Raw genomic sequence first — 13,912 nt, 5'->3', positions numbered from 1 at the left:
TTAAAGACTGACACTGTGAATGAGCCCATCAAGGGGGGACATCGTATGCATGATTCTAGACTTTTAAGATACTTTGTGTTCATCTGCATGACTGAGTGTGTTTGATTATAAAAAATTGACCTATTCTTTCACCTCTTTCAAATGAGAGGGTGGATGACCAGATAGAATCCACAGAGCCGTCCTAAATAACGCAGGCTAGGTTCAACTCTACAGGGTGACTGGGCTGATTGCCATTTCCCACTGGGCTTGAACCACTGCACGTGGAAACAAATAATGACAAAAAAAGCCCCTCAAAACAATCCAGATAATCCCTTGATAGAGGCCACAGTTTAGGCGCTCTTACGTCAAGTGAATCCAATGTGTTCAGCCCAAAGGAATGTGCGTCCATGCCACTGCCATTCATTGGTTCTTCATTTTCATTCATGCTCTGCCCCTAAATCTATTGGCCATGACAGGTACATTCAAACACAGAGGTTGCTTTTTCCACGGCCAGCTGAGGCAGTGAGGCGCTCATGTTTGTAGGTAGGGAATGTTTAACAGCCCATTCTGTTAAAACCACACAGCAAATTCCTCAGAAATATATAGGCTATTGCTCAGCTTTCGATCAAACCTCGTGAAATCGAAATAATTCACGACAGGCATCATGAAAACACCAAATGTCAGTTAACTTTTGTAAAGATTGACAAAAAGTTCTTGCATTCGACAGAGGTGAATTTTTATTTTATTTTTTGGGGGGGAATGTCAGTAAAATAGATTATGCAACAACTCGCAGTGGAAACGCTTTTTGCTCATAAATCAGAAAACCAGCCACATAATATTCTAGCGACAAATGGAAACATTGCTACCGTGCTCCATTTATAGTTTTATATAGCCTACCATATGTTAGACGCATATCAAGTGTTTTTCTTATTTCTTTTCGAATCCAAGTTTATGGTTTGTGTAGAGGAGCTAAAAATCCACAATCCTGCTGTTTAGGCAAAGCATACAATAATACCACAGCCTATAAAAGGTACATGGTGTGGTTAGCTACAGTCTCAGGCAATCACTCTAAGCTAACCAATGCTAAACTCTCGTTAATTGCTATTTGAAATGTTTTTCTTGAACTGAAAAGCACAATTCAAATCTACACAAGGCAACTACAGACAAATAAAACACTTGGGGGACAAAAGGTGGATATAGAGACAAATTGACATGAAGATGTCTCTATATCTGTGTAGTAAGTCTGTAATCGGTACTCCAGTAACAACATTGTATTAACATGTTACATTGTGCTGTAGCTAATTACTTTAATTGCATAGTAATGGGCTTGAGCGGTTTGTTATCATCAAACAAGTGGATAAGGACTCAAACCACTCAACTCCATATACCATGCAATCACCTCACTACTACATAACAACTATGTTACCATTACTGGGACAGGGTCAAGTTAAAGGGTTATCAAGTAAGTTGTTATATATGTACAGCAATATCTATAGTTAAAACACGATCTAAATAAAGAGAATTGTATTACCTGATAATTTGGATGGTGTAGAAAATAATCCGGACATCCGGCTACAGCCATGTTATGTTTTTGCAATTCAGTTATCACATTCACTTTTGATAGGTGAACCTGCAGGAGAGAATAGGAGGTTAATGAAAAGCAAAGGCTTCCAGAGGTAAAGGGAAGTCTCCCAGCTGAGACGACTGTACGTTAAGACTTGGCCTATATAGCACAGAGCTCATCTTAACCCACATAGGCCTGCAGGTCAGTAAACATCCTTATGGTCAATAGAACGGGGGAATGGCGTGCTCGTCTCACTCCAAACGTTATTTAGGAACAAAGACTGACTGGATAGATTGTGACAAATATTCAAAGCATGGAGAGAATAAACGTTTCACAAAGAAAGTCTTGAAATATTGGGGAAAATGTATTGTGTTTGAGACCTTAGGTGATGTTTACTGAGTCGTGACTGTTTGACCTGACATGTGTATTAGGCTACTATTACTATAACATTTGTATGTATGGATGACCAATTGTTTGTTCCACTGTGTTTTGTTGTATTTTTATGTGACTATAAAAATAAAGTATAAAAAAAACATTGTCTAAAAACAATTTAGTGTTTTATCACACAGCACAATGCCACAGATGTCGCAGGTTTTGAGGGAGCGTGCAATTGGCATGCTGACTCCAGGAATGTCCACCAGAGCTGTTGCCTGTGAATTGAATGTTCATTTCACTACCATAAGCCATCCCAATTCCAATTCTCTGAAACGACTTTGGAGACGGCTTACGGTAGAGAAATGAACATTCAATTCACGGGCAACAGCTCTGGTGGACATTCCTGCCAATTGCACGCTCCCTCAAAACTTACGACATCTGGGGCATTGTGCTGAGTGATAAAACTGCAAATTTTAGAGTGGCCTTTTATTGTGACCAGCCTAAGGCATAATCTGTGCAATAATCATGCTGTCTAATCAGCATCTGGATATGCCACACCGGTCAGGTGGACGGATTATCTCGGCAAAGGAGAAGTGCTCACTAACACAGATTTAAACACATTTGTGAACATAATTTGAGAGAAACAAGCCTTTTGTAGAAAAAGTCTTAGGTCTTTGATTTCAACTCCTGAAAATTGGAGTAAAAAGGAAAGTGTTGCGTTTATATTTTTGTTGAGGTGAATGCTGAAACACTATGAATTAATGTACGACTGAATACAAAATAACCACAGGAGAACTAGCAAGAGTGTGTTTTCCTTTTCTTTAACTAGACTACGGCCGTACACCTCATGAACAGTTTCTCCAAGAGAGAAACATCTCTTTCTGATAGAGGTTTTTATTTAAAAAAAATTGGTATGCAAAGGTATGCAAGATAAATAGTTGGCTTATATCATGCATTTTATGGTAACCGCTGTCTGAGATTCTTATCAGTATACGTTTACCGTTCACAGCTCAAGTCATAGAAAACACAATGGTGATGTTATTCAGAGCCCATCAGTGAATACTTGGTTGTGCTTCCTGCAAGTTTTGGCATGTCAGACAGAGCATTTCAACCCTATCGTGGCATCTACCCTCTCTCACTCATCACCACCATCTCCCTCCCTCCCCGTGTCCAATCTCTGGGTCAAAATAACCACACTAGTTCCAACAAGATGGACCTTAACATATTTGCACATCTTAAAGTGACTGTCATATTAACCTCTTGGTGCAACTAGGCCTATTTAAAACAAACAAACAAAACCTGTAAAAACAGAAAAAGGCTACATTATTAGGCTACACAGTCTTCTTCAGGCAGGTAAGGCCCAAATCCATTTTCGGTTGGCTAAACGTTGATACACCATAGCCTCCCTTCCAGAAACCCTGTTGCTAATTGTATAAAACTATTCAGACTGGCTATTAACTGATGTTTGGGAGTAGCAGAAAACGTCCCATGGCTGTGTAGCTACTATTTTCAGGAATTCTCAGGCCTTTCAGATAGCCTGGCACTTTTATAGTGCTATTTCCAGTCCCCCTCCCCGATTACATAATGGAGCAGAACCCACAAGTCTCACAGCAGCACCACTCTCTTCCTGCTCACCACTAAACCCCGCCGCAACAAAAGAGGAGGCATGGGGGGGGGGATGATGTCATGGCCATGAATCACGTGATCATCGTCAGAGCCACGCCAGTGAGACAGCCCCCCTTTTGTTAGTAGGTATCTGCTGTTAATTTATCAGGAGAGGGAAATACAGTAGCACACAGCATTTTCATTCATCACACACCGCTTTCCACTTTCAGATAGAGCCGGGCCTTGCCGAGCGGGCTCTGAATAGAGGGGTTCCTCAAAACACCAGGCCTGGCGTTCACTGAGCCATGGGGGGTCGTACACGTTAGCATCAGTGGGAAAGTGGGCAGATCCTCATGACACCATCCCTATGCTGCCCTTCCCCCCGATATCATCAAATTCATCGAACTGATCTTTTTACATGGAAAACCAAAGTCCTCAGATCATAGTAATAAATAGTGTTTTTCTTCGACATTCATCCTTCATGACCCTCTTAAGGACCAGGCCAAGCAAAGCTGCTGACAGTTGAACATTTTAGTTGAGACATTGTTGACTACAGCCCATTGATACAGCATACACCTAGTCTGATCAATGATAGGCTATAGCATTTCACAATGCTTCTTCAAAAGAGCACCTGTGCCTTTTCAGCTTCACAGCCTGCCAAAGCTGGTAATAAGCTATGCATTATCCTCAAAATAGTATCAAACAATCAACCAAACGTTATTTATATAGCACAAGTCAGGCATTGGATGCAACTCAAAATTGCTGAACATAAAAACAAATAGTAAATAAACTACGATAAAACAAGAGGTTAATAGTAACAGCTGATTGGAAGTAAATGGCATTCAAAGGCGTTAGGAACTGTCGTCGTTCCAATTTGTTGAGAAAGCAGCGCATGAAAAAGGTTTTTAACTTTTACTAAATTGACCTGGCAAATAATGATCCAGTCATGAATGTATCCAAGACAAAGAGCTTGGCACTTGGATCAATAGAGCTGCTGAATGGGCTGACTTGTAATGAGGTGTGTGTGTAATGTATGTATGTACACTACCGTTCAAAAGTTTGGGGTCACCCAGACAATTTCATGTTTTTCCATGAAAACTCACACTTTTATTTATCAAATGAGTTGCAAAATGAATAGAAAATATAGTCAAGACATTAACAAGGTTAGAAATAATGATTTTTATTTGAAATAATAATGTTGTCCTTCAAACTTTGCTTTCGTCAAATAATGCTCCCTTTGCAGCAATTACAGCATTGCAGACCTTTGGCATTCTAGCTGTTCATTTGTTGAGGTAATCTGAAGAAATGTCACCCCACTCTTCCTGAAGCACCTCCCACAAGTTGGATTGGCTTGATGGGCACTTCGTGCATACCATACGGTCAAGCTGCTCCCACCACAGCTCAATGGGGTTGAGATCTGGTGACTCCGCTGGCCACTCCATTAGACAGAATACTAGCTGCCTGCTTCTTCCCTAAATAGTTCTTGCATAATATGGAGGTGTGCTTTGGGTCATTGTCCTGTTGTAGGAGGAAATTGGCTCCCATCAAGCGCTGTCCACAGGGTATGGCATGGCGTTGCAAAATTTAGTGATAGCCTTCCTTATTCAAAATCCCTTTTACCTTGTACAAATCTCCCACGTTACCAGCACCAAAGCAGCCCCAGACCATCACATTACCTCCACCATGCTTGACAGATGGCGTCAGGCACTCTGTCTTTTCACTTGTTCTGCGTCTCACAAATGTTCTTCTGTGTGATCCAAACACCTCAAACTTCGATTTGTCTGTCCATAACACTTCTGCTTCAATTCCTCTGTCCAATGTCTGTGTTCTTTTGCCCATATTAATATTTTCCTTTTATTGGCCAGTCTCAGATATGGCTTTTTCTTTGCCACTCTGCCTAGAAGGCCAGCATCCCGGAGTCGCCTCTTCACTGTAGACGTTGACACTGGCGTTTTGCGGGTACCATTTAATGAAGCTGCCAGTTCAGGACCTATGAGGCGTCTATTTCTCAAACTAGAGACTCTAATGTACTTGTCTTCTTGCTCAGTTGTGCACCGGGGCCTCCCACTTCTCTTTCTACTCTGGTTAGAGCCTGTTTGTGCTGTTCTCTGAAGGGAGTAGTACCCACCGTTGTAGGTAAAATGTTCAGTTTCTTGGCAATTTCTCACATGGAATAGCCTTCATTTCTAAGAACAAGAATAGACTGTCAAGTTTCATATGAAAGTTCTCTTTTTCTGGCCATTTTGAGAGTATAATTGAACCCACAAATGTGATGCTCCAGATACTGAACTAGCTCAAAGGAAGGCCATTTGTACAACTTCTCTAACCAGCAAATTCGTTTTCAGCTGTGCTAACGTAATTGCACAAGGGTTTTCAAGGTTTTCGAATCATCCATTAGTTTTTTAACGCGATTAGCAAACACAATGTACCATTAGAACACTGGAGTGACAGGTGCTGGAAATGGGCCTCTATACACCTATGTAGATATTCCATTAAAAACCAGATGTTTGCAGCTAGAATAGTCATTTTCCACATTAACAATGTATAGAGTGTATTTCTGATTAATTTAATGTTATCTTCATTGAAAAAAAACAGTGCTTTTCTTTCAAAAATAAGGACATTTCTAAGTGACCCCAAATTTTTGAACGGTAGTGTATGGATTTATGTATGTTAGGGTTGGGCAGTATCGATTTTTTAAAAACCGTTAAACCGTCCCCAAATTAAAGGTTTACGGTATCATTACTGTATCATTATTATTTTCCTACAACAACAAAAATGTGATGCATGTTCCAGTTTTATTCTCGGATCAACATCAGACACAGAATAGCAAACGTTAACAACATCTATAAAGCCACAAATATAAAGCTTGAGTGCAAATACAGCGGGAGAAAAAGAATAGTGCAAGGACATGACATTAATTCTCCGGCATCTGTCAACCAAACGGAATGAAATGTAACGGTCTGGCCACGCACGGTAAAGTCTCTTGTTGTTTGCCTCGCTCATTATGCTTAGAAAGTTCTTCTAGCTTGTTCCAACAGCTCTTTAGAGAACATTTTCTTCTCACGCAGCTGTGTTATAGTCACAGTACTTGACTCTGTCTCCATTGCTTCAGGTTTAGTATAATTCACTGGTTGTTAGGTCCTCAGGTGTAAAATGTAAAACAATTGTAAAACAATTGTAAAACAATTGTAAAACAATAGGACAAAATAGTAATCCAATGTCACTCGTAGATCGGAGAGAATTACAGTGTACAGAACGTAGCTAGAACGTTAACGTTTTGGAAGGTTTATTGACAGTTGTAAACAGGCACGCACGATGCACACATGCTCTGAGCAGAAGCCACGTGTGAATGGAAGAGGAAGTGGAGGGAAGGAGGGATGACTTTTTTGACAAATGACATTGTTTACAAAAGGTTCTGTCATCACTTTCATAGCATCTTCAACCACACAGACAGTGTTGCTGGACAAACACTCTTAAGGCGTTTATTATATATAGCAATTTATGACGGTTTTATGACTGTATTGACAAAGCGTTGCTATTTTTTTAGACCGCGGTTTACGGTTTAATCGTAAAACCGCCCGACCCTAAAGTATGTATGTATGTATGTATGTATGTGTGTGTGTGTGTGTGTGTGTGTGTGTGTGTGTGAGTATATGTGTGTGTGTGTGTGTGTGTGTGTGTGTGTGTTCTTGTCTGTTACTGTCTGTGTGTGTGTGTGTGTGTGTGTGTGTGTGTGTGTGTGTGTGTGTGTGTGTGTGTGTGTGTGTAGCCTCACTGGCATTGAGAGGGTACGGTTCAGTTACCTTGTGCATTGTGTACAACAAATAATCAGAATGCATACATTACAAGATAAAACACAAATTGAGTTCATCTGTTTGGAAAGACGCCACAGGCAGAGCTTAATACTTCTCACAGCAAGTAGGCCTAGCTGTGAGTTGTGGGAAAGGCATAGCATACTTTGGAGGTCAAGCTCTTATTCTGTGCCTGGGGGGGGGGTTTGGCATTACATGAGATATTGACGAAAAACATATACCTATGTTTAATCATTCCCACTCAGAATCAAAGTAATTCCAACAGAGGGATTACAGAGCCTTTGATTTCACTACTTCCACTTGAACAGAATAGTGAAACTTAATGACCTATGACCCTAACCGTGCAATTAGCCAAGCATAGATCAAATAGAAAAGGGGACTTTAGAACACAGTGTGCCAGTGGCACTGCATCTGTACTAATTAAGAGAACATTTGCTCAAGCTTGCATGAACGAGAATGTAACTTCAAACGGAGCTTTAACAATAGACATCTTAATCACAGACTGTATTTACAGCCCTGTGAGAACGTAGCTTTACTATTAAAAGGTATTGTCTTCTACTTTGCTCTCATTAAAGGAGACGTATTTCCTCTATCTATCTATCTCTGGGATTTCAAGTCTAACGTTTCTAAAGTGTGGCTTGTAGAGGTAGGGCTCTTCCCTGAGGCTCAGCTCTGTTTCTTTCTCAGAAGCCATGTTTACACAGAGGCATGTCCCAGTCATTTACTGTTACTGTTGTCTGGGTAAACTGACCTGGGGTTGGGCGTACCTCTAAATCTTGTGGCAGACCTAGTCATGGGGTCCCGGTAAAAAGTTGATCAGTAAATTGAGCCAATACATTGGACAAAATAACACCTACTCTACATTCTAAGGCTGTGACATGTTTACGTTCAGATCTCACTTAAGAGCACCATACAGATTGTTTGTGTCTCACTCATGGACTCTCAGAGTAATAACATTTCACTGAGAGTGATTATTGAATATTTTCCTTAAACAAAATAAACATGCATCACCGTAGTTACATTTGTCACCTACTTTGAAAAGAGGGTTGATGACATGAGCAGTTCCTTCTCTCCACCTCTCGCCAACACTGCTACCACCCGTCCCAGAGCCAGAGTCAAGCCTCTTCAAGAAACCAACTGACCCATTACATACCAGTATCCCTTCTCTCCTTCCTCATCTAAAACCCTTAAAAAAGCTGTATTAACCAACTGCCTCACTATCTCCTTCAGAAAAACCTCCTTGACCCTCACCAATCTGGCTTTAAGACTGGGCACTCTACTGAGACTGCTCTCCTTGCTGTCATGGAGGCCCTCCACTCTGCTCGAGCTCCCTCCCTCTCCTCAGTTCTCATTGTCCTGGACCTGTCTGCTGCCTTCCACCTGGCTCAGCACTCTCCTGGTTTGCATCCTACCTGGCTGGTCGCTCTTACAAGGTGATGTGGAGAGGATCGCTGTCATCCCCACGAGCCCTCACCACTGGGGTCCCCCTGGGCTCCGTCCTAGGGCCCTAAAGCCCAATTTATACTTCTGCGTCGAATTTATGCACGCCTACGCAAGAGGTCTCCCAATGTATACTTCTGCGTCGCGTTGATCGGTGTACTCATAGTGGCATAATCGCGATTTTTCTTGTTATGCTTGTTGTAAAGAAAATGTCCATAATGCATTGAAATGACATTAAACTAAGATAATACGATGGTTAACATATAAAATCAAATCTTTATTAATAAGTAATTACAGAAAAGGTAAATGACATTTCTGTCATGGCTTCCGCATTCGGAATGTGACGCAACTAAGCGGACCAATCATAGTTCTTATAGATAACTTTACATTAAATACAGTGTTTCCTCTATATGCATTAATTCGTAGCGGGCCGCCACAAATTAATTTTCTCCGCCACTAATTCATTCAGTTATTATGACCGGAGAACAGAAAAAAAGCAGATTGAAGCTAGATTTAGGCCGCTTCCAGACCTACATTTCGTTATGATTTAGGGTGTAGTAAATATATGTTACAATGTTGCAATTAACCTCGTCGTTTGTGTTCGCACTGCAATCGAGACTGAATCGCTCTCAACAGGCGCGCGGCGCGAGGCAACGCGCTTGCAAAACAGTTTTGTGATTGGTCCGAATTTCGCGGGACATTTGGATTTCAGGAAATCACTCTCCTCTCTCTCTCCGCCCATCGCCGGTGCCTTTAATCCTGTATCCTAATCAAAAATGCAACATCATCAGCGACGACTGTGGGTTATTGCATTTACTGCTGTTCTCTGGTTCATGTTCTTATACCAGTGCTCAGTATACAAGTATTTTAATGAACATTCGTAATGTAGTCTCTGATGTTCATGGTCAACTAAATCAGCCTATTTTGTGAAACAAATAATGTTCCCGCTAATGGGTTAACCGAGCAGCCTCGCACCTAACGCTAGCTTCGAACTATTCATAGCATAAACGTTGGTAAATGTCATAAACGACACAGTATTGGCAGGGGGAAAGAAGGGGAGTCGAATTTTTATTGACAACGGATTTACATGCTGGAAAAACATGCAGCTAAAATTCAGGGAACATTTGGACAATAAGAGACACAAGGTGTGGTCGCATGGTCTAATTACAGGGCAAAATGCGCGGGGCAAAAATAATCTATTGCCTCTAAAATCATCACGAACAGAACGGCGGAGGTACGGGTAAACAGGGTTCATGTCGCTGTCATTAAAGGTAAGAATTGGTTTTCTTTAACTCAGCTGATGCATTACCTTGCTGTTGGTTGTTTACCGAATCTGTCACACTGTGATTTTACTTGTGTAAACAGTTAGTGAGTAACGTTAGTCGGTTTTGTGCGTGTACTCTCATGTAGGCCTACTTCGTATTGATGAGCTGATGATCTTTCATTGTGTGTGTGTGTGTGTGTGTGTATGTATGTATGTGACTGTCAGTCACAAGTTTATATTCTACGGATGTTGTTCAGTGCTGTATGCGCGTTCCCGGTTCCATGTGTACTCTACTCTTGTGTACTTCATATTCGATGAGCTGATTATCTCTCGTGTACCTCATATTCGATGAGCTGATGATCTTTCTGTGTGTGTCAGTGTCTTGGGCGTATCTGTCAGTCACATATATTATACGGTAACCGATGTTCAGTGCTGTATGCGCGTTCCGCATGTTCTGCTGCAGCTGTAGGATATCTTGGTATTTGATCACCTTCTATATAAAATCACCTGCTCGGCTTTAATGACTTAACCTCTATTTTAATATGTTGCCACCTTCTAGTTTTTGGTGAAATTACGTCTTTGTTTTGAGCGCGAAAAAAATGCGCGCCATGCATGAAAACTCACCACCCGCCACTAATGTGAAAAATCCTGGAGGAAACACTGAAATATGTCTATCATAAATATATTTTAAACCAAACGAACAACCATGGGGCTCCCTGTAACTACCGGTAATCATTTATTTCTAAATAAACAGGATTGTACATCTCATAAATGTGAATCGCGCTCCTTATAGGAAGGCTGTGCCTGACGCTTCCATAGGGCGCTCCGTTGGAACGGTGTACTCAAAGCGGCATAATAGTTTTTTTTTTTATGCTTGTTGTAAATAAAAGTTATATGATGCATTGAAATGACATTAAACTAAGATAATACGATGGTCGTCATAATTTTTTCGAATCTTTATTAATAAGTAATTACAGAAATAGTAAATGACATTTCTGTCATGGCTTCCGCATTTTGGCCGACGAGAGAGTCGGAATCATATCGGAATCATGTGCTACCAAGCGGACCAATCACAGTGCTTACGGTTGCGTAGGCACTGCCGCGTAGTTACATTTTTGGAGAGGTGCGCGTCAACCTACGCCGTAGCCTACGCTGTCGATTTTACGCAGAAGTATAAATTGGGCTTAGTGTTCTCCCTCTATACCAAATGTCTTGGCTCAGTAATTTCCTCACATGGTTTCTCCTACCACTGCTACGCAGACGACACTCACAATTCCTGTCTTTCCCCTCCCTCTGACTCACAGGTGACATCCCTCTGACTCTCTGCGTGTCTTGCAGACATTTCTGCTTGGATGTCAGCCAACCACCTCAAGCTCAACTTTAACAAGACTGAGCTACTCTCCTTCCCTGGCAAAGCCTGCCCTCTCTAAGACTTCTCCGTCACAGTAGAGAACTCTACGGTGACCTCCTCCCAGACAGCCAAGAACCTTAGAGTGATCCTCAACAACCACTTATCCTGTGTGGCGAACATCACAGTGACAGCACAGTGACATCACAGTGACATCACAGCGACAGCACGCTCCTGCAGATTCTTACTCTACAACAGCAGAAGGATATGTCCATTCCTCACCAGAGAAGCAGCTCAACTCTTCGTCCAGACACTGGTCATCTACCGCCTTGACTACTGTAACGCACTCATGGTCGGGCTCCCCGTCTCCTCCATCAGACCTCTGCAGCTCATCTAGAATGCTGCCACCTGTCTGGTGTTCAACCTCCGTAGATTCTCCCAAGTTACCCTTTTCCTTCGCACCCTTCACTGGCTCCCAGTAGCAGCTCGCATCGGATTCAGGCCCTGGTGCTCACCTACTGGGTAGTAAAGGGAACTGCCCCCTCCCACATGTTAGTAATGGTTAGCCCCCAAACACCTGCCTGTTCACTGCGCTCTTCCACCTCTGCTTGTCGACTGGCACCACCGCCTCTACAGGGATGCAGCAGTCGTGCTTAGAGATGCTCCGATCAGGGTTTTTGGTGCCGATCACCGATCACCGATCACTGGAATCAGTGATCTGCCGATCCGATATCACCGATCACCGATCACAGCGTCGAAAATGGCAATTGAAGCATTCTATTTATTGTGTAGCATTATTTATGTTTTTAATTATTCTTAACACCATTGACATTGTATATTAAGTATTCAAATGAAATTAGGAGATGAGAAAGTATCATGAATTGACGACCATCTGTTTTATTGAATTCACAACCACCTGTAGCTTACTTCAGGAAAAACAAATAAAATGTGAAAATAAAAATCATAATAAATAAAATGTACACTGTCACATCAAATGTGCAACATTCCACTCGAATGAGAGGAACTAGGGGCTCTTAGAGAGCTTATACTGTAGCTTTCCTGAGGAACAATAAACATACCCAAACTAAACTGCAACATAAACAGGCTATAGCCAAATATAAAATACTGTTTCAAGTCAGTCAGTTTCAAATCATATTTAGGAGGAGATAAGACAGCAAGTCAGCAATAATCAATAAAAAAAAAAAATTGCACCTAAGGAGATTTCAGACTCAAACCTTACTTCTGATTAAGCAGCATCACTGGCAGATTAGCCTTGAGAAATACAAGCATCTCAGCGTTTTTGGCACTCAGCCTGTTCCTCTTATCATCTAAAATATGTCCTGCTCTGCTGAAAAGTCGCTCGCTATCTACACTTGTGCAAGGTGCACAGAGGAAGACCTAAAACTCACGCGCTAATAGTTGTTATTATGGGCCAAGTGACATCCTGCTCGCGGGGTCACATGACGTCGCTGAACACTACCTACACTACGCTCGTGAAGTCGCGCTGGAACTCTGACCAGCACTCGTGGAACCCCTCTCGTCCAATCAAAGCACTCGGTCCCTTTATGACGTCGAGCCCAGTGTGCGCTTCGGCGCTCTCTGAGCGAATCGACGAACGCAGCAAATGCCGTATGATATTCGTGGTATTGAAAGACCTTGCGTGCGTTCCTCCCCGAGGTATTTATTTTGAGCAGACATTACAAACGGCATATTTGTTGTCTCTTTCCGACACTGTGTAATATTTCCAGACTGGCGACGCTATTTTGTAAACTGATCGGCCGTTTTGAGAACTCCGATCAAAACCGATCAAGGCCATATCGGCCGATACCGATCGGCGCCGATCAGATCGGAGCATCACTAGTCGTGCTACCCGGTCACAACTTTTCACCGTCATGGTGCCCTGCTGGTGAAGCGAGTTTCCCACTGCTGTCAGGACTGCTCCCTAGTCACTCCCTATCTTCCGCCGTAGATTGAAGACCCATCTCTTCAGGCTACACATTAACTGTCCCTCCTGGAACCTCTCCGTCCCCTCTACTCCTTTGTAGAGTTTCTCTACTATAAATATTTTTTAGAGCATTTTGATTGCCAATGGCCTCTGGCCCGAGCATAGATTACTTCTTCTTGTGATGACTGATGGATAGATGATTCACTTAGACAAATGTCTGTTGTTGTAAGTCACTTTAGATAAAGGCGTCTGGTGAATGCCAAAAATGTACAAATGTAAATCATCCTCCAAGCTTTCCAGCAGTCTTCGTTAGTTTTTTCCCTTCAGTACAGTAGCAACTAACTAGCTCCTGTAAGAGCTGACTTGTTTATCTGGTAAACAAGTTACTTTGAATGATGATAGACAATCACAGTAAATCAAGGCCTGTGTGAACAGGGCTGAAAGAAAAAGTACTGGGAATTTTTGTTTTCCTGCATTTTACCGTTAAAGTATGTCTGTGGGTCTTGCTTTCTTGTCTACAGTTGAACATACTGTATAGTCACAGGGCAGCTACCAAAGAAGGCCTGTCCTTACCTTGGTT

The 13,912-nt window shown here is 42.0% G+C and overlaps 1 protein-coding gene across 1 annotated transcript in view; it reads right to left on the bottom strand.

The window, feature by feature from the left end:
* The window catches only part of grb10b (growth factor receptor-bound protein 10b), a 78,005-nt gene that overhangs the window by 49,578 nt on the left and 14,515 nt on the right, over positions 1-13,912 (bottom strand). The window contains exon 2 of the mRNA XM_080540867.1: positions 1,511-1,609. Within this exon, the coding sequence (XP_080396993.1) occupies positions 1,511-1,561 (51 nt within the window). The 5' untranslated portion in view covers positions 1,562-1,609. The remainder of the gene's footprint in view (positions 1-1,510; positions 1,610-13,912) is intronic.

The sequence above is a fragment of the Nansenia antarctica genome (genome assembly GCF_963989245.1).
Source record: "Nansenia antarctica genome assembly, chromosome: 10".
NCBI classification, from domain to species: Eukaryota; Metazoa; Chordata; class Actinopteri; order Argentiniformes; family Microstomatidae; genus Nansenia; species Nansenia antarctica.
Note: the sequence above shows the minus strand (reverse complement) of the source record. Positions and strands in the feature narration are given on the sequence as shown.